Source organism: Protopterus annectens, chromosome 8.part0 (genome assembly GCF_019279795.1).
Source record: "Protopterus annectens isolate FY-2018-M chromosome 8.part0, PAN1.0, whole genome shotgun sequence".
NCBI lineage: Eukaryota > Metazoa > Chordata > Ceratodontiformes > Protopteridae > Protopterus > Protopterus annectens.
Genome location: NC_056741.1, coordinates 806,061,789 through 806,082,110, shown reverse-complemented (window position 1 = coordinate 806,082,110; position 20,322 = coordinate 806,061,789). Strand labels below are relative to the sequence as shown.

General features: G+C 41.6%; 1 protein-coding gene across 2 annotated transcripts in view; it reads left to right on the top strand.

Moving 5' to 3' along the window:
• LOC122809057 (gastrula zinc finger protein XlCGF52.1-like) overlaps nt 1–20,322 on the top strand; it is a 153,135-nt gene that overhangs the window by 40,341 nt on the left and 92,472 nt on the right. For both annotated transcript variants that reach the window (XM_044080271.1, XM_044080270.1), the window contains exon 2: nt 14,699–14,825. In XM_044080271.1, the coding sequence (XP_043936206.1) occupies nt 14,699–14,825 (127 nt within the window). The remainder of the gene's footprint in view (nt 1–14,698; nt 14,826–20,322) is intronic.

The following is a 20,322-nucleotide window of genomic DNA, read 5'->3' as shown; positions in this document are numbered from 1 at the left end:
CAGAGTTCGGGAAGGCCTGCACCTCAGGGAGTCCGAGCTCATTCTACTAGGGCTGTCGCTACTTCGGCAGCTTTTAAATCTAGGGTTCCATTAGATGATATTTGTTCCGCAGCCACTTGGGCCTCATCTCATACCTTTATCAGCCATTACAAACTGGATGTTGTCTCCAGAGGTAGGGCGTCCTTTGGCTCTGCAGTGCTCCGGAATATTCTTCCATAAAGGCCACCCAGGATTCAGGTAGCTGGGGACTCTGTCCCAAAGGTTGCTGACAAATGAAGTTCCTACTTCAGATTAAGAAGTTATGTACTCACCATAATGTTCCATCTGAGTAGGTATCTTCATTTGTCTGCAACCATCCCCCCTCCTTCCCCCTGACCTATAGGATCTGTCTTAGATAAGCCACTTCTGGGGCACAGTAACCATGGTTGTATCGGGCAAACTTGATCTGAGGTCAGTCAGGGTTGGCAGGGGATTATGGGTAAAGGGAGGAGCTAGGAGCTTGGATCTATGCTGTGGTAGAAGTTGCCGGCTCGGATCCGAGATCGGATCCGTATCCCAAAGGTTGCAGACAAATGAAGATACCTACTCAGATGGAACGTTATGGTGAGAACATAACTTCTTATTTTATTTTATCAGCATTTGTCTTGCTGATATTTCAGAAAATGTGGGAAGAACTGATTTGCATTCTTTTCAAACTATAAAATATTACCTGTACTGAATGGCTGTACCTGTGTGGACTGGAAAGTAGATCAGATTAATAGAGATGGGGAGAACCCAGCTGAATATTATGTTCATTAGAAATGTATATGTAAGCTGCAATCTGTTCACTTCTAAAGAATGGATACTTTTAAAATGTTCAATTGTTTATGGTATCACAGTAGACAGAACGGTGAGCAAAATTTTGCAAATTTTTGTATTTCCATTAAAGAGCATATTCCAGTGTCAGGCTGCAGATTAAGGGGCTTTCTGTTGTGTTGTGGATTGTTTGTATGTCTTTTTCTGGTGGACTGTGGTCAAAGAAAGTGTTTTCTCTACTAGAAGCGTGGTCTTTCCTTGATATAATGTAGATCATACTCCCAAGTCCCTCCCCTGTCCCTTGGAATGGCCCAGAGGGGAGGAAGTGTCTATTTTCGATTGCAATTAGAGGAAACCGACAGCTAATGCTCCTGTAATCATTGGTGCTGAAAAAAAGGTTTGGAAGCTATATCACTTTATCCCCTGCACTCAAAAAGGGGCAGGGATATAATGTCTCTGTGATTTCTTGGGATAAAGGTCTGACTGTGACCCAAGTTTAATTAGTAAACTGGGCACTGGAGGAGTCAGGTGAGATAGGATGGAAGTGGGCAGCTTTCATTACCTCATCCCTCCTGGGAGGGGTAGACCTACTCAGCTGCTGATTCACTACCTTGAAATGGAAGCCTGCAGGCCATGTAAAGACATTAGATGCAGATATATGGGCTTGGTTCTACCAAACTGGTAATGGTAGCCCCCATTAATGTGTGGAAGCATGGACACTTCCAGGGAGGATATAGTAGACCCTTGCAGTAACCTAATTGTCCCTGTCTGCCAACTAGGGGTGGAGTTGCACCGGTTAGAAATACCTTCTTAACCTGTATCCATAGATATAGGAGAGGGCACAGACAACTTTCACAATGCCTGTATGACTGCCTCATAGTCAGTTTTCACCTCCTTGTTGGGGCTACCAAGTGGGATTAACTAACAGACTCAAGACCAATGTCACCCTCCTTGGTGGTCAACAGGCACATAAGCAGAAAGAACATAGATAACAAAGGGCAGTGTCAATAGTGGAGCCCTTAGCAGCAGAACTACCTAAAGGAGAACCACCCCCAAGTTAAATGTACCAGAGAATGAGCAGACATAGTAAGCCTCGACTCCATTGAAGGCGGAAGAATGGACAACTAAAAGGGTCTTTTGCTGGCCATGGAAAGACATCACAAGATAAAAGGGGGGCATTGAGGAAACAGTTTTGGTGTATACTCCAAGCAGACAGAGGTTGCCATCAACATAGGCAAGTCTAAAGCAAGATAACTGAAGTAAGCGCACACATGTTTTTCAGATGTATTAGCTGCTCTGTTCTTCTCATAGCTGATGATTTGGCTAATCATTTTAGTACCCAACAATATGTTCTTACCCCTGTCTGACAATTCTCCCCAGGATGGAACAGGTTTATGAAACGTGCAAACAGAGCAGGCTTGCATTTTACTCTGCATGCTGAATCTCTCTTACATCTGAGAAACAGCTGAGTCTAAACCTCAAAATGCACTCACTCGAGGCACTCCTTAAAATGGAGAACATCGACATCTGTGCAGTGACAGAGACCTGGTTCAAAGCTCCATTGAGCAGCCCTATATTACCAGGCTATAATTCATACCACAACTTTCGGCCACCAAACCCGGACCGAAGCACTAAAAGTGGAGGCGTGTCCATATTCATTAAGGATATCCACAGCTCCAAGCCAGTTGCTCAGCATAATGCATCCGAGATTATCCAAGTTCAACTAACTCTAGGCAAAACTGCAATCCAGATTGTAGCTTGCTACAGACCCCCCACCATGCCCCAGGATTCCCACTCCTCTTTTCTTGATACACTGGAAAATGTTAAGGTACAACCCAACACCGTAATAATGGGTGATTTCAACTACCCTACCATTAACTGGGAAAGCTACTCGTGTACCAACTCTTTTGCTCAACGTTTTCTGGAATTCATCAATTCCAACGCCTTGGATCAACTTATCCACACCCCCACCAGGGGCAGCAATATCTTAGACCTGGTCATCACCAACATGTGCGACCAGTGTTCCACACCAGAGGTCAGCTCCTCGTTGGTCAGATCCGACCACAAGCTAATCACCCTAGACATCCACATCCCGCTCCTACCCCCCATTAGGAAAACAACCGTAAAATATTCTCCAAAGCCAACTTCACACTTCTTAAGACAGAAGTGGCAAACTTCACAACACCCATGCAGATGGACAATGGAGGTACAACTGCTGAATCCTACACAAATGCACTTTATAAGCACTTACACGAGTGCATGGATTGTGCAATCCCTAACAAAACCAAGATGCTATCCTCCAAAAAAGGGAAGCCAATCTGGTGGTCTTTTGCCATAAACAAACTACAACAGAAGAAAGAAACTGTTGCAAAAAAGAGTAAAATCCCACGATTGGAGGAACTCCTTGGTCAGCCTCAGTAAGAAGCTGAGATCCCTCATAAAATCCTCCAAAGCTAGTTATGAAAACAAAATCGCCACTGATTCTAAAGACAACCACAAAGCATTCTATATAACTATGTCAAGAATCTCCATGGCAATACTCAGATCTGCTCTGAGTTGCAGCACAATGACACTAAATATACAGAACCAACTGATATTGCCAACATCCTGGCAGATAGGTTCAGTGCTGACTTTACCCCCCTCTCACCCCCTAAAGGGCCCATCTTTATACCGGAAGAATGCAAAGTTCCTGTAATCACGGCTGCACAGGTAAAAACCTCACTCTCCAAAGCCAAGAACACAGCATCCGTGGAACCTGACAACATCCCAGGCTGCCTTCTACATGAACTACAGAATGAACTGGCACCCCACCTAAGTACCATGTTCAATCACAGCCTCACCTCAGGCTTTGTGTCCATTGAATGGCGGACTGCAATGGTTATCCCACTCCTCAAAGGGGGGGGCCACAAAGACCCCAGGAACTACCTCCCCATTAGCCTGACGAGCCTGGTCTGCAAGGCCATGGAATGTATCATCGTGGAACTCATAAACAAAGACATTGGAGATCTCCAAACTCTGGACCCCACACAGTTCGGGTTTGTAAAAGGCAGATCATGTCTCCTAAACCTGATAGACTTCTTTGAAGCAGTCACCAAAGCCATAGACGAGGGTAAGGTGGTTCACACAGCCTATCTAGATCTCGCCAAGGCGTTCAACACCATCTCTCACTCTGGAATTATAGATAAACTCACTAAACTAGGTATAAATCCCTATGTCACAAGATGGGTTGCCAACTTACTGACAGAATCCACACTGTGAAAGTAGCAGATTCCAAATCAGACTTCAGACCAGTGACAAGTGGAGTACCACAGGGTTCAGTCCTGGGTCCTCTCCTGTTTGGTATCTACTTCTCTGAAGTACAGGCTAACACAGAAGGTCTGTGGCTACCTAAATTTGCAGATGACTGCAAATTAGGAGCCATAATCAAAACTCCTAACGATGTGGATATCCTACAGAAGGGCCTCACTGAGACAGATGCCTGGTGTCAAAGCCATAATCTCAAGCTCAATGCCAAAAAGTGCATTGTCATCTCCTTTGGTAAAAACTCTGTACCCATGAACTACCACATAGGCGGTGGTCTACTTTACACCAAAAGTGTGATAAGAAACCTTGGGACACAGGTGGACAGTAGTCTCTCCTTTGATAATCACATCGCCACAGTGGTCAGGAAATCCTTCTATGTGGCACACCTCATCACAAAAGGTTTCTCATCCAGGGAAAAAAAGAGGTCATTGTTCCCTTCTACTCATCACTCATTAGACCCATTATAGAGTACAACGCCCCTTTTGGTATGTACCTCACAAGACATCTACAGCAACTAGAAAGGCCGCAGAAATACCTCACAGTGGATTACTGGCCTCAAACAGATGCCCTACGCAGAATGACTCAAAAAACTCCAGCTTTACTCTGTCGCATATCGCCTACTCAGAGGCGATCTTTGCCTAACATACAAAGCAATGTAAAACCCAGAGCTGTTGGACATACTCCACTTAAAGAAATCCCAATCCGCTCTAGGGACCTAAACCTTGTCACCACAATAAACATAACATGCTGGAGGGATAGATTCCTGTCCCAGAGACTTCCCATACTCTGGAACAGACTACCTTTGTCAAACAGAGCTCCTCATTAACACTCTTCAAGAAAAATCTTGATGATTGGATGGGTAATAAGAAATTCACCCCGGGGATCACTTCTGTGGTTCTGCTTGACAGGGGCACAGGAAAATAATTTTCTTGTGTGGCGAAAGCCAGGGTGCCTTTTTGGCTAGGCTTGTATGGGTCCTAGGGCCAATAGCCTAGTACCTACCTATGAACCTGAAGTCAATTTTTAATAGTGTTTTTGGTCTTAAGTAAAAAGTGTCTTGATGGAGCCATATTTCTTTAGGTATGCATTGTTTCAGTAAGGCTGAGCCAGGTTCATAAAGACAAATAACCTTTTCTTGAGGCACAACATGACAATAAGAAGCTTGACCTTTTATTAAACACACTGAACTAAAGAACAAAAACAATAAAACATCCAGTAAGCGCTTTCACATTCTCTTGAATGCTTCATCAGACTGTTAAAAAAGCTAAGCCATTTCTACATTTAAATACTTTTGCTATTACTTCATCAACCAATCATTATTGTTCCTTACTTGATGATATCAGTGCTTTTTTTTACTCAATTAAGCACTGATGTCATCAAGTAAGGAACAATAATGATTGGTTGATGAAGTAACAGCAAAGGTATTTAAATGTAGAAATGGCAGTTTTTTTAACAGTCTGATGAAGCATTCAAGAGAATGTGAAAGCGCTTACTGGATGTTTTATTGTTTTTGTTCTTTAGTTCAGTGTGTTTAATAAAAGGTCAAGCTTCTTATTGTCGTGTTGTGCCTCAAGAAAAGGTTATTTGGATTTTGAAACTACATTTTGCTCGAGGCACTTTATCCTTTGTGGTTGATTTGTTTTGCTCAAGTTCATAAAGAGACTTAGACTAATTTTAAAGGTTTATAGTTTCTGCTTCTGACAGGATGGTTTGAACTGTATCTGCAGTGTGACTTGTTGCATTTTCCTCTTCAAGTGGGAATTGATATACAGGTAGTGGTCACCAAGTAGATTGTTTGGGCAACTGAAGTAAATTGCTTTGTGGAGTGCAAGGCTCTTATCTTTGTTCTGCATCCTGCTGTTTTTTGCAGACAAATGGGCTAGGTTTTGAAGACCTGATGCTTGGCTGCTTAGTTTTAAGCTGGCAAGAAATCATAGGAGGGAGATGTAAATATCTACAGCCTTAAGTTCTCTCTTTGGTGAGGTCCAGTTTATTATATACCTAACTGGGAAATTAGGGTGAGGAAGCTGACAGCCTTCCACTATAGTTCTCACTGCCTTTGTATGTTATGCAGTTTCATTGCTACGGATTTTATTAAACAGTCTTGGTCAGTCAATATGCAGACAGTAGAAGTAGGCTTGGAAGGGTTGCAGTCATCCCTCTCCACAAAGGAGGAGCAACTACAAACCCTGGGAATTATCGCTCCGTTAGCCTGACGAGTCTGATATGCAAAGCTATGGAACACATTATCGTGGACCTAATAAACAAGGATATAGGGAGTCTCCAAACTCTGGATCCTACACAGTTTGGTTTTGTGAAGGGGAGATCATGCCTGCTCAACGTGGTCAACTTCTTTAAGACAGTCACTAGAGCTGTGGATGAAGGCAATGTGGTTCATACAACCTATTTTGATCTGGCCAAGGCCTTTAATACCATTCCCTACTCAGGAATCATAGAAAAACTCACTAAGCTAGGCATCAACTCATGGGTCCCCTTCAGAATGCCGAAATTCAAAACTTCGAAACCCATATGATCGCAGAACATATGTTCGAAGTTTTGAAATCCGACATTCTGAACAGGAAATCGCATACAGCACGGACCAGGAGATTTCCCTTGTTCTCACTGTAGTGCGATCTCAGAGGTGGTATATTTAAGTAGAGGGGGTGTGGGGGGATGCAGGGAGGCGAAGCTATACACAGTTTAATGTGTGTTTTTTTTATTTTTACAGGTCTACTTCACATTTTCGAACATTCAAATGTTCGATCATATGGTCTCGGCCATATGAATTTCGAACATTTGAGCATTCGGTTATGTGAAGTAGACCCTCAACCCATATATCACTAGATGTATTGAAAACTGGCTCACAGATAGAACCCGCAGTGTGAAGTAGCTGACTCCAAGTCAGACTGCAGACCAGTCACGAGTGGAGTGCCACAGGGTTCGGTCATGGTTCCTGTCCTGTTTGGTATCTACTTCTCTGAAGTCCAGGCCAACATGAAGGGACTCTGGCTGACAAAGTTCGCAAACGATTTCAAGTTGGGACCTATTATTAACTCCCCAAGTGATGTTGACATCCTACAGAAAGGCCTCACTGAGACCAACGACTGGTGTCAGAACCATGGCCTTAAGCTCAATGCCAAAAAAATGTGTCATCATCCCCCGTGGAGAAAACGCGGTTCCCTTGAATTACCACATTGAGGTAGTCCACTGAACACAGACGGCGTTATAAGAGATCTGGGAACACAGGTTGACAGCAACATCTCTTATGACCAGCACATTGCCACTGTGGTCAGAAAGTCCTTCTATGTGGCACATCTCATTAGTAAGGGTTTTGCATCCAGGAAGAAAGAGGTCATTGTCTCCCTCTACTCTTCCCTCATTAGGCCAGTCATCAAGTACAATGCCCCATTTGGCATGTACCTCTCTAGACACCTGCAACAACTGGAGAGGCTGCAAAGGTACCTCACAAAGAGGATTCTAGGCCTTGAACACTTGTTCTATATGGACAGACTCAAAAAACTCCATCTATTCTCTGCCTCATATTGCCTACTTAGAGGCAATCTCTGCTTGACTTAGAGCCATATCTGACCCAGCTCTGTTAGAAATGCTACATCTAAAAAAATCCCAATCCCTCCACACCACACGCTCCAGAGACCTCAGCCTCATTACCACAGTCAACAGAACATGCTGGAGGGACAAGTTCATAACCCAGAGGCTGCCCATGCTATGGAATAGACTTCCCATATATGTCAAGCCAAGCACCTCACTGGCCCGCTTCAAGAAAATCTTGATGAGTGGATGGGAAATAGAAAATTCATCCCAGGGATTACTCCAGTGGCTCTACTCGACAGAGGCACTGGGAACTAAGGTCGGGTGGCACAATGCCAGTGTAATCCTATGGGCTAGGCGTGTAAAGGCACCAGGGCCAGTAGCCTAGTATATACCTATGAACCTATGAATTATGGTGAAAAAATAAATGTTTAAACTGCTTTATACAACTGGAAACAGAATGTTCAACACAATTTAGGAAATGTGTATCTTACATCATACCTGTATGTCCTTGTATTGCATAAAGGTTTTTCTACCATATATTCAGTAGTTATGGCAGAGTTCAAGTTTATTTACTTGAAAGTGCCCTGACATGTAATGGAGCTACTGTTGTTTTTGGTATTGCTAATTATTTTTAAATGTGAGCTGTGTGAGGGAGAAAGGGTGCTGGGTAGGCCCACGGTAGACACTGTTAATCACATTAAAACAGGCTTCAGACGACAAAAAGAAGAAAGCAGTGGAGGAAATAAGAGGAATTGTTGGGCAGCAGGAGAGTACTATTGTATCTGTGGATTCGACACATCCTGCATAACTTCCAGTGCTCTCGGTGCTTATTGTAGACATGAGAGTGCAAAAATCTTTCACAAACTGAGCCTGGGTAGGAGGGAGGAGAACCGAGCGAAGGAATGGAAAGCAAGAGGGTTGGATGTATACTGTTTCTGTAATGGAATGTAAGGGGTGTGTGCCACCTTATAAAAAACAGAATGTTAAGAAAGATGGAGAGAATGAAAGTAGATACTGTGCTTCTTCAGGAAGTTAAATCGAAGTATGAAAATGCTAAAATTGAGGGTAAGAACTGGGTTGTTGTAGGAGGTAGTTTTGTGGAAGGGGAAACGAGAAAGGTTTTTGTTATAATTTGAAAGTAATAAAAACAAAACAAAGAAAATGCAGACCAAGGGATAAATGCTCTGTTGCTAAAAATATATAAGTAACTGAAGTAATGTAACAGGTAAGCAACGGATGAACCAGGCAGAAGCCAAGCAGGGAAATGCAGCTGCTATAGCAATGAGACACAGTCACCAATTCTTCCAGTAAACAAAATACTCCATAAGGAAATTGCAGGCATCAAGGCAGGAAAAAAAACAGTCACAAAGTCGTCCAGTAGTAAAAAGCAATCCAGGATATTTATTGTAACAAAAAACTAAAATGCACACCATTTTAATTGATGTATTTTTACGATTGGGTGGTGCTTCATCACTTTGTGTTTAAATGGTGTGCATTTTAGCTTTTTGTATTTGGTCTGATGAAGCTCAACTGTGTCTCATTGCTAAAGCAGCTGCATTCCCCTGCTTGGCTTCTGCCTGGTTCATCCGTTACTTACCTGTTACATAATTTGAAAGTAATTAAGCCCTAGAGTTAAGTTTGTGAAAGAAGATTGGTGGTGGTGATGCTAAATGGGTTGCAAAAGGGGTAATGGCTGGGGATAGGGAATGAAAGTTGAACTGTGTTTGTGGCCCCACTGATTCCTTCCATAATTTTCAGGTACAACAGGAGTGGAACATCCTATAAATGCTATTTGGAGATAATTGGGGGAGACTTCATTGTCTCAACAAATTGTGTTGACAGGACGTTTAGTAGATTAGAGCCACACAGGAAGGGGAGAAAGCTGCTGCTGAAGCTGAAAATTGTTGAGGATGGTTAGATGTGTGGAGAAGGAAACATCCTGAATCAAATATGTCCTCCTTTTCTAGTGAAAAAGAAACATAGAGGAAAAGGTTGAACAATTAAGGGAAGCTACTTTGTTGGAAGATGCAACAACCATCATTGGAGGTACTTGTGAGATTTTGCTCATGTAATGAACATAAGTAGTGTTGGACTGAAAGAGGAAGGTAGATCATGGAAATGGAAGAACTGATGACAACGAGGAGAAAAAGAAATGTGTTTTATTTATTTATTGACATTATATTAGGTTTGTAGTTGTGTAAAGATGTCACCTCCTGTAACCTGCAGGTGCGGGAAGCAGAGAACTCACAGTGGAGGGCTACATTTAAATTTGCTTAAGAAAACATAATGGTCAAGAAAGTTGTAGAAAGAGGCAAGAGCAGAGATTCATAAGGAGCTGCGAGCATCGGCTGCAACATTTGCAGGGTTTTGCAAAAGACGAAGATCTTTGTAAAAAAAAGCTTGAGGAAAGTGGTTAGAAGTTCCATTTTTAAGGCAAAGATTGCAGAACTAGACGCTATGCAAGGACTGAGAAAGAGAGAGAGAAAGAGAGACAGTTTAACATGCCCAGAGGAGAGGACATGAAGTCTCCCGGAAAGAAAGTGGAGGGAGATGGCCTAGGGGTGCCAGACTATTTTGCTCAATGGTTTTGAGGGAGTTTTGGTGTATGATTGCTTGAGTATTTATCAAGTTATGGTAAATGTTTCCAAGGAGATATATAGAGCTATAAAATGGATAAGCAGTTCCACCCCAAAAGAAAGTTGGAAAGCCAAAGTATGACAGGAAAAGATTCCTAGCGAAAGGGGAAGTGGAGGAGCTAGACAAAAAGCAGAGGTAAGAGAGCTTGGCCAAGTACTAAAGAAACTGAAAAGGTGAAGACAGCAGAAGAGGAAGTACTAAAGAGACTGAAAAGACAGAAGTCCGCAGGAGAGGATAGATTTAGCAATGAGTTTATAATTCAGTGAGAGAGGAGGCACTGGGTCAGCTTTACCAACTACTAATGATGCTAAGGAGGTAGGAGTACTTCCAGGTTCTTTTACTAGAGCAAGAGTGGAACTTTTCATAAAACTAGACAGGATAAAATGGACCTGAGCAACTGTTGCCCCATTTCTCTAGTTAGCACAGATGTTAAGCTTTTAGAAGAGGTTTTTGACTCTCAAAAGATGCAATATAAAATCCTGAAGCTGATAGGGAGGGACCAGAGGGGGTTTGTGAAGGGACAGACTGTGGAATGTAATAGTTAGTAGAACCTGAGGCAGTTTAGAGTACAGAAGAGACGTATGACAATGGTTGGACAAATATTAGTGTTACTTTCCTTTTATTGTCAATAGAGTATGGAATTTTATTTATGGAATCAATAGCAGTACAATTTTGGGCACATTTCAGGAGATGAATCAGATCACTTTATTGGGACAGAAAAATTAAACTCTTAATAACGGGCAATTGAGGAAGTGCTGTTAAAGAGAGGGAACTAATAAAGATTTCCCACTTTCACCCAATTTATCTTTTTACACATTGAGGTCTCAGTTCAGAGAGAGCTTTATGGGGTAAGATTATGAGGGTAATGAAAAATGCTTTAGCTGTTTGCAGATTATTGCATCTTAGGATGGATTTAGTGTTACCATGACTTGTGAAGAACTTCTATATCTTTGAAATGGAACCAGAACTGAAATGCAGTCAGGCTAAAACAGTGCAGATGTTCATAGGTTGGTACTAGACTATCGGCCCTAGGGCCTATACAAGCCTAGCCATAACAATTCCCTGGATATTTCTTCCCACAATATTTACTTCCTTGGACCCCTGTCTAGCAGGGCGAATGACATGATCCCTGGGGTGAATTTCCTATCTCCCATCCAATCATCAAGGTTCCTTTTGAAGAGGGCCAAGGAGGTGCTCTGCTTGACATGTATGGGCAGTCTATTCCAGAGTATGGGGAGTCTCTGGGTCAGGAACCTAGCCCTCCAGCATGTTTTGTTCATTGTGATGACAAGGTTTAGATCCCTGGAGCGTGTGGCTCTGAGGGATTGGGATTTCTTTAAGTGGAGCATGTTCAACAGCTCAGGGTTTGACATGGCCTTGTATGTTAAGCAGAGATCGCCTCTGAGTAGACTATATGCCACAGAGTATAGCTGGAGTTTTTTTAGATGGTCAGTATATGGCATCTGCTTTAGGCCTGTGATTCTTTTAGTGAGGTATTTCTGTGGCCTTTCCAGCTGTTGCAGATGTCTTGTGAGGTACATACCAAATGGGGTGTTATACTCTATAATGGGTCTAATGAGGGATGAGTACAGTGGGACAATTACCTCCTTTTTTCTGGATGAAAAGCCCTTGGTGATGACGTGTGCCACATAGAAGGATTTCCTGACTATTGTGGCGATGTGGTTATCGAAGGTGAGACCACTGTCCACCTGTGTCCCCAAGTCTCTCATCACACTTTTGATGTTTAGTATACTGCCATCTATGTGATAATTCATGAGTACATGTTTTTTCCAAAGGGGATAACTATACATTTCTTGGCATTAAGCTTGAGCCCATGACTCTGGCACCAGGCATCTGTTTCTGTAAGGCCCTTTTGTAGAATATCCACATAATTTGGGGATTCAATAATGGCTCCCAGTTTGCAGTCATCTTTGTTTGCCATAGTCCCTTAGTGTTGGCCTGTACTTCAGAAAAGTAGATGCCAAACAAGAGTGGTCCCAGGACTGAACCCTGAGGTACTCCACTTGTCACTTGTCTGGAGCTGGATTTGGAGTTGGCTACTTTTACAGTCTGGGTTCTGTCAGTAAACCAGTTGGCAACCCATCCAGTGACGTAGGGATTTATGCCCAGCTTAGTAAGTTTATCTATGATTCCAGAGTGGGGGATAGTGTCGAAGGCCTTGGCGAGGTCCAGATAGGCTGTGCGGACCGCCTTACCCTCGTCCACAGCTCTGGAGACTGATTTGAAGAAGTCAATCAGGTTCAGGAGACCAGATCGACCCTTCACAAACCCAAACTGGGTGGGGTCCAGTGTTTGTTGGTTGCCAATGCCTTTGTTTATAAGTTCCATGATAATGTGTTCCATGCCCTTGCAGATCAGGCTCGTCAGACTGATGGGACGGTAGTTCCCAGGATCCAAGGTGGATCCCCCCTTGTGGAGTGGGATAACTGTAGCTGTGAGCCACTCAGTGGGCAGGAAGCCTGAGGTGAGGCTATGATTAAACATGACACTTAGGTGAGGTGCCAGTTCATTTTGTAGTTCATGTAGTACACAGTCCGGGATGTCATCTGGTCCCATGGATGCTATATTCTTAGGTTTGGAGAGTGCAGGTTCTACCTGTGTGGCTGTGATTACCAGAATTTGGCAATCTTTTGGTATTGAGATGGGCCCTTTAGGGGGTGAGAGGGGGGTGAAGTTGGCACTAAATCAGTCTGCCAGGATATTGGCAATATCCTTGGGATCAGTATATTTAATGCCGTTCTGTTGTAGCTCAGAGTGGATCTGAGCTTTGCCATTTAGATTCCTGACATAACTATAGAATGCCTTGTGGTTGTCTGGAATCTTTGGCAATTTTATTTTCGTAACTAGCTTTTGAGGATTTTATAAGGGATCTCAGCTTCTTACTGAGGTTGGTGAGGGAGGTTTTTTTTTTTGGATGGGAAAGACTGAAGAGATTTTTAAAGAAGACTTGGTGTCTAGAACGGTGAGCATAAAGTAGCTTGACATTAAGGAGAAACAGACAAGAGAAGACCTGCTTAGGACTAGTTTCACTGACCTTGTTTCATCACATCTCCCAGTTTTTTGAGAGACGAGATAATAAGGTTTGTACACTGTTTGGGATCCTCTTTACGGCCCTTATGCTTACCACTGGAGTATAATGGTTAGTGACTGTCCAAACTTCAAGTACATCGTGATAAATTTATATGAGCTGTTAGAACCTGATTTGGCAAGGAAGAGACTTGCATTCAGTACAACACTAGGTGGATGGGGCATGTCTAACAATTTTATCTATATACATATCTTCAGCAACATTAGATTTTCCTTAGTTTTATGTGCTTATCAGAGGGAAGGGGGAATATAAATGTAGAGAAGTAAGGAGCTGATGGTATAAACGGGGAATGTTTTAACTGTGACTATTATTGATGTATTTACTCTTGTTGTTTAGTATTATGAATTGTATTGGTATAATGTAGTTGCTGTGATTTGTTTTGTTAATTTCTGAAGAGGTTTTGGTCTTATCTGTTTGGATTGTATTTATAAATATGAGTACACCTTTTGGATTCTGTGGGTGTATCAGGCTTTTCAACTGTTCCTTATTTTGAAGGAGTATCCCTACTTTCAGGGCTGATTACACCGGTACATGATGCTCCTAATTCTGGAGGCATGCCCTTATTTTCAGGCTTGATTGTTACCCCTTCACACAGTTTTTTGAATATTCCCCTCCTCGCTCATGATTTTTGAGGCTGGCTAGTACACAGAAAGCACTGCTTTACCAACATACTAGTGGTACCAGCAATTTAAAGAAAGACGACACAAGTCTTGCATCTTTCTTTTTCAGGAACATTTTTTTAGGAAAAATAAATGACCTTGTGTTGTAAAATTTTATATTACAGTTCATTAAAATCTACAGATTTTACAGTGCTTCTGATAATTTGCTTATATTTTTCTGTCATTTTTGTCATGTTTTGTTTTTTAAATGTGTTTCTGAGTAGTATCCAACATTCCTACTGGAAACAGAAGAGTTATGTGGTGTTTGGTATTCAGATTTTTGGCTGGATGTACCGCCTACTTTCAGTGTTTGTAGCTCGAGAGGTATGGTGCTTATTCTTGTGTGAGTGTTTATTTAACTGAATTAGAAAAAGTATAAGCTTGGATATGTCAGTGGTCTGTAGTTCAATAGTCCATAAAAATGCAGTAAGAACTTGATTTTAATTAAATGGCATATAATCCAGAAAAATAGTACTGCCACCCATAATGGTGATAAGTACTGGGGATATAGTTCGATGCAGTTGTTGGAAAAAATTAGGTTATTGGAATAAAATGTGCAAAGAATTAAGAATCATCTTTTGTACTTCTACCAGCTGTATTCCAACCTTACAGCTGTAACACAAGTAATCTGTCTCCCTTCTAGGCTCCAGAAACATTTGAAGACATTACTGTCACTTTTTCAAAGGAGGAATGGAACATGTTAACAGATCAGGAGAAACAGCTACACAAGGAAGTAATGGAAGACAACTATGAAACCATGACTTCACTAGGTATGAATGATAAGTGATTAAATTCATAGCCCAAATTTCAGAAGATTAGTTTGTTATGTTTGTTATTCAAAGATAATAGTTAATTTTGCTCATTGCACTCAAGAAGAGTCTTTTCTTTCATGTCTTAACTGTACATATATAAAAGAGTGTGCCTTTATCCAGTAAGATTGGTGGACAAGATAAAGGGAACCAGAACCAAACCGGACAAGAAACAAAAAACAGTATGAAACCAGCTTGTATTGTTGGTAAAAAAAATACATTTTACTTGTAGCGCACCAGCAGGTGTAGCTGAATAGTGTATGGGCTCCTTCCTACCTGACTCTGGTGACACCCCTATTTACACCCAACACACCAAGGTTGCAAGTAATAACAGATTTTATTCTAAATGGCAACTCTAGTCTTAACACGCAACAACACAGTAGCAAATAAATTATTGCAGTAGCACAGAGTTTAGCAATAAGGCAATATGAGTTATACATACAATGAAATCACACCTCCAAGAACTCAGTAAGAGAGGTCTTGTCATTCAAATATGAGCAAAAATGCAATGTCATTAAGCACTAAAGATTCTATAAAGCAAAAATACTAACAGCAGCTATAACCTTGATCAGTTCTAATCAGACCAAATTGTGAAAACACTCTGTTATACCCTGTTCATTGGCCAGTGACTACTTACAGTCTTAATGCCGGCATGATGGGGCCCGAATTTGGAGCTCATATGAAACACGGGTATTTGTAATCCACAAAGCATTTAAGGAGAAATCCACACTGAGGGGTGACTAACATGAGATCCACAAAATGATAGCCAATACTATTTTGAGATGAAGCTAAACAATTCCAGTTCAGAAAAGGAAAAAGGGAAAATCCTAGGCCCACAGTCCCAGTCGAAGCTATAGCACAATCTTATTAAAGTATAAAATGGCAGCTGAATCCTCTCGCCACTCTGTCAATAATATGCTGGATGTCAGGCACTGCAGTTCCACTGATGAGAAGTGTAGAGATCACCCAACAGCCATCTGGTAATCGAAAATGGCTTCTTTTTAATAGGTCCAACAGTATTCCTGTCCTTGCTGATCAGATGCAGTCGTGGGACTACTGGTTCCAGACTTCTCTCCTGATTCCACATATCACCAACGACCATGTTTTCCAAGGAGGGGAAAACACGATCTGCAACTTCACTTCTTTCTCCCAGACACTAGACTCATCCGGTTTTAATGCAAGCCCCCTTATTCCTTCACCCTGTGTTTCAGTCTGATCTCTTTCACTTTCGTTTCTTTTATATCAAATGAAAAGGAGCTCCACCTTGTGGTGTATCGGAAAACTGCAGTCTGTTAAGCATACAGTGAAATACAGTAGGAGCTACACTCTCTCCCGCCCTCCCAAGTCAAAGGTAGATTAGCAGCAATATATATATATATATATATATATATATATATATATATATACGTATGTATTTATATATATATATGTGTGTGTGTGTGTGTGTGTGTGTGTATATATATATATATATATATATATATATATATATATATATATATATATATATATTTATTTATTTATTTATTTATTTATTTGCAGTTGGTTTACCAGGATAGTCCATTGGGCCAAAGAACACGTTTTCAATGGAGTCCTGGGGAGAAAAGCTCCAGAACTAAGTATGTTACAAAATTCATACTAGTTATACAAAACTATAACAAATTACAAATTATATAATAATACAAAATATTTTGACACCAGAAAACAATTTCAAGTAAATACAGAAGAGATAACTATGAAAGAACAATAGATAAAATTAATAGATTATAGATAGTAAAGAATATTGCATGAAAAAATATTTTGAGTTTGTATCAAATTCTGAAATACTGAATGAAACCTCTGTGAAATAACAGAAATTTATGAAGGAAGCACTTAGGAGGTGAGGCCTAGTGCAGTTTTCCCTATAATATGAAATGATAATGTATATTAGTTATGGGTAAATAATCAGGAAGAATGCACGAGGAATCAAGGCAAAGAAGGAAGATGGCAATTGCAAGTAAATTAGCTATGTGGGGTGGGAGCAAGAGCATTCCCACTTGGATAAAGAGATCTTTTAAAAATAAAGTGGTTGGGGGTGGTGCAGATGGATGATGGTAGAGAGTTCCAAAGGCGGGCAAGGACAAAAGATAGAAGATTTTTCCCTGGGGGAGGAGTAGGTTTATAGATTTCTAATAGATTTTGATTGTTGGACCTCAATATTCTATCAGGAAGGTGCATTTTAAAAGCTGATGAAAGGGAGGGACAGAGAGAGGAGTTGAAAATGAGTTTGTGAGCAAGAGTCAGTTGAGTGTATGTGAGATAGTTGGGAAGCTCTAGCCATTTTAGTATATGGAGAGAGGAACAGTGGTGTGAGGAGGACTTGTGGTTGGTAGCGAACTTGGCAATTTTGTTATAGCAAGAGGAAAGTTGGGTTTTTAGGGAGGACTGTAGATTAGTTAGGAGTGGGGCTCCGTAGAGAAGGGAGGGGATAAGAAATGAAGTAGAGAGTGATTTTGGCAGCAGATGTGAGGTATTTATTTTGCCGGTACAGCATACCAAGTTTTTGGTGTTTTTTTTTTATATTTAGCTGTAGGTGAGAGTTAAATTTGAGTTGGTTATCAATTTGGACCCCAAGTAGCTTGGTCTCTGACACTAGTTCCAGAGGTGAATTGTTTTGACTAGTGATAGAGAATGTGTTTGTGTCGAAGGAGACCGCTTTAGAGGGGGAAAATAGCATTAATTTGGTTTTGGAGGCATTGAGAGCAAGGTGATTTCTTTTCATCCACTGCTCAGTGGTTGTGAAAGCTTGTTGGGTCAATTTTAGGAGTGAGGGGATAGAAGAGGCAGAGCATGTAATAGTGGAATCATCTGCATATTGGATGATGTCTGAGAATGGGATAGAGTTGCGGAAATCATTTATAAATATATTAAAGAGAAGGGGACCCAGTATGGACCCCTGGGGTACCCCAGTAGGGGTGTTTAGAAATGAGGAAGTGGCCTTTTTCCATATTACTGCTTGATTTCTGTTAGATAAGTAGTTGAAGAACCAGTTCAAGGAGGAGGGGAGATAGGTTAAGTCTTGAGAGTTTGGTTAGTAGCAGGTTATGAGAGATAGTGTCAAAGGCCTTAGAGAGGTCGAGTAGTAGGGTAGAAACAATTTGGCCAGAGTCGCGTGCTTTGTTAACAGTTTCAAGGAAGGAGAGGAGGGCAGTCATAGTGCTGTGATTAGGTCTGAATCCATGTTGTGTGGGAGTTAGTAGGTGATTTTCTAAAGGGTAAGGAAGGAGTTGAAGATGAATACATTTTTCTAAGATTTTAGAGATGGGAGACAGGATAGCAATGGGGCGGAAATTAGTAACATTGTTATTGTTGCCCCTTTGTGCAAAGGGATGATGTAGGCCTTTTTCCAGATTTGGGGTACTGTACTTTCTAGGATAGAGCGGTTGATTAAAATGCTAATAGGGTAGGCAATTGCATCAGCAGCTATGCTAAGAAAGTAAGAAGGGATGTTATCAGGAGCATTAGTACATGGCTTCAGTTTCAGAAGGAGTTTCTTTATAGTGGAAGTGGGTATAGGTTTTAATGAGAAAGAGGGAGAGTGTGGGGGGGGGAGTTAGGGGCAGATGAAGATAATGAAGTAGTTAGAGTAGGAGAAAATGTGGTGGGAGAAGAGTTAGTAAATGGAGATGTGGGAGTTGTGGTGGTGCCGGGTGCTGGGGAGAGAGGGTGGGGGATATATATATATATATATATATATATATATATATATATATATATATATATATATATATAGATATATATATATATATATATATAGATATACATGCACACACACACACAAACACTAATGTACCATCAACTGAACAGTATTTCTGCATTCAAAAAGTACGTCCCACCAAGGGTAATCAACATTATGCTTAACTTGGGAGGGGGTGTCACCAATTGAGCAGGAGGCATAGGGATCATGGGCGTAAATTGTCCGATAAGCAGTGGCCACATGCTCCTGTGTACTATGTCCCAGACTTTCATATGTAAGCCTCTGTGGGGGCTGAATCAATCTCTGAGGCTTTGGTTCAAAAGAGACAACTGGTGCACCCTGCTGTGAGGGTTGGTCACTCACATCCCACTCACTGTCCATTTCCTCAGTAGGCACATTGTCTACTTCTGAGATTGCCTCTCATATAACTTCATTTTCTTTCTCCATAACTGTACAACTGTCCTCGGCACCATTATCTGAAGTTTACATAGCAGGACCTCTATCAGCATCCAGTTCTACAAGAGGGACAGAAACATCACTCAGTCTATTGTTGGTGCTGGACTGTTCAAAGTGACAGGGGACAAATTCTGGTGTATTTCCATTGAGATTGTGGTCCATGTGGTCTTGAACATCATCACAGAAAAGTCCACTGAAACACCAATCATCATCACTGTCCTCCTCTCCTTCAGCAGGAGGAATCATAGGTTCTTGAATATTTGGGAGGATATCTCCTCTCCATCTTAGTCTTCTGGATCGCCTTGAGTTAGGTTTTCGCTGACCCATTTTAGGTTCCAGATTCATAAGTCTCACTGATTCTGCCAAAGGCATTAAGTTGTTGCGGTGCTAGGTTTTGATGGGTCCTTCTTTCCCCTCAGGACAAACTTGGTAGACAGGGATGTTAGGTAGCTGAGAACAAATTATGTAGATCTCATATCTCCAATGGTCAGTTGGTTTGTGCTTTCCTTGCAGGCCCAAGTTTCTCAAGAGAACTCTGCCCCCTTGTTGCAAGTCATGTATCTTCACTTTCTTGTCATAGTGAGCCTTGTTTCACTGATGTCTTTGTCCTATTGATTGTTCATCTAGCTCATAGGCCTGTCTGTGGTGCTTCTTGAGTCTCTCCACATAACTGCCATGAGATCTCACTGGCATATCATCAGCTGTGACTCCAAAGGGTAAATCAACAGGAAGATGAGCTTCTGTTCCAAACATTAAGAAGTAAGGTGAGAATCCTGTAGCATAATTTTTAGTACTGTTGTATGCATGCACCACTCTGGCTACATGTCTACTCCACTGACTGTTCTTCTCAGCAGATAGTGTTCCCAACATGTCTAATAAAGGTCTATTGAAATGCTCAGGCTGCAGATGAGGATGATAGGGAGTGGAGAGAATTTTCTGAATTCCCAAAAGAGTGAGTAGTTCGTGGACAAGCTTGTTCTCAAAGTCATGCCCTTGATCAGAGTGTATCCTTTTTGGCAGGCCGTAATGTGCAAAGAACTTCTCAACAAGTAGTTTTGCCACTGTAATAGCTTTCTGACCGTGAGTTGGAAATGCTTGAGCGTATCTGGTATAGTGGTCTGTCACCACCTGCACATTACTGATCCCACCTTTGTCCGGTTCAATGCAAAGGATATCTATACAGACCAGTTCCATGGGCCCACTACTCTCCATTTGACCCTGTGAGGCAGCTCTGGTGGGCAGAGTCTTTCTCTGAATGCAGCGAAGACA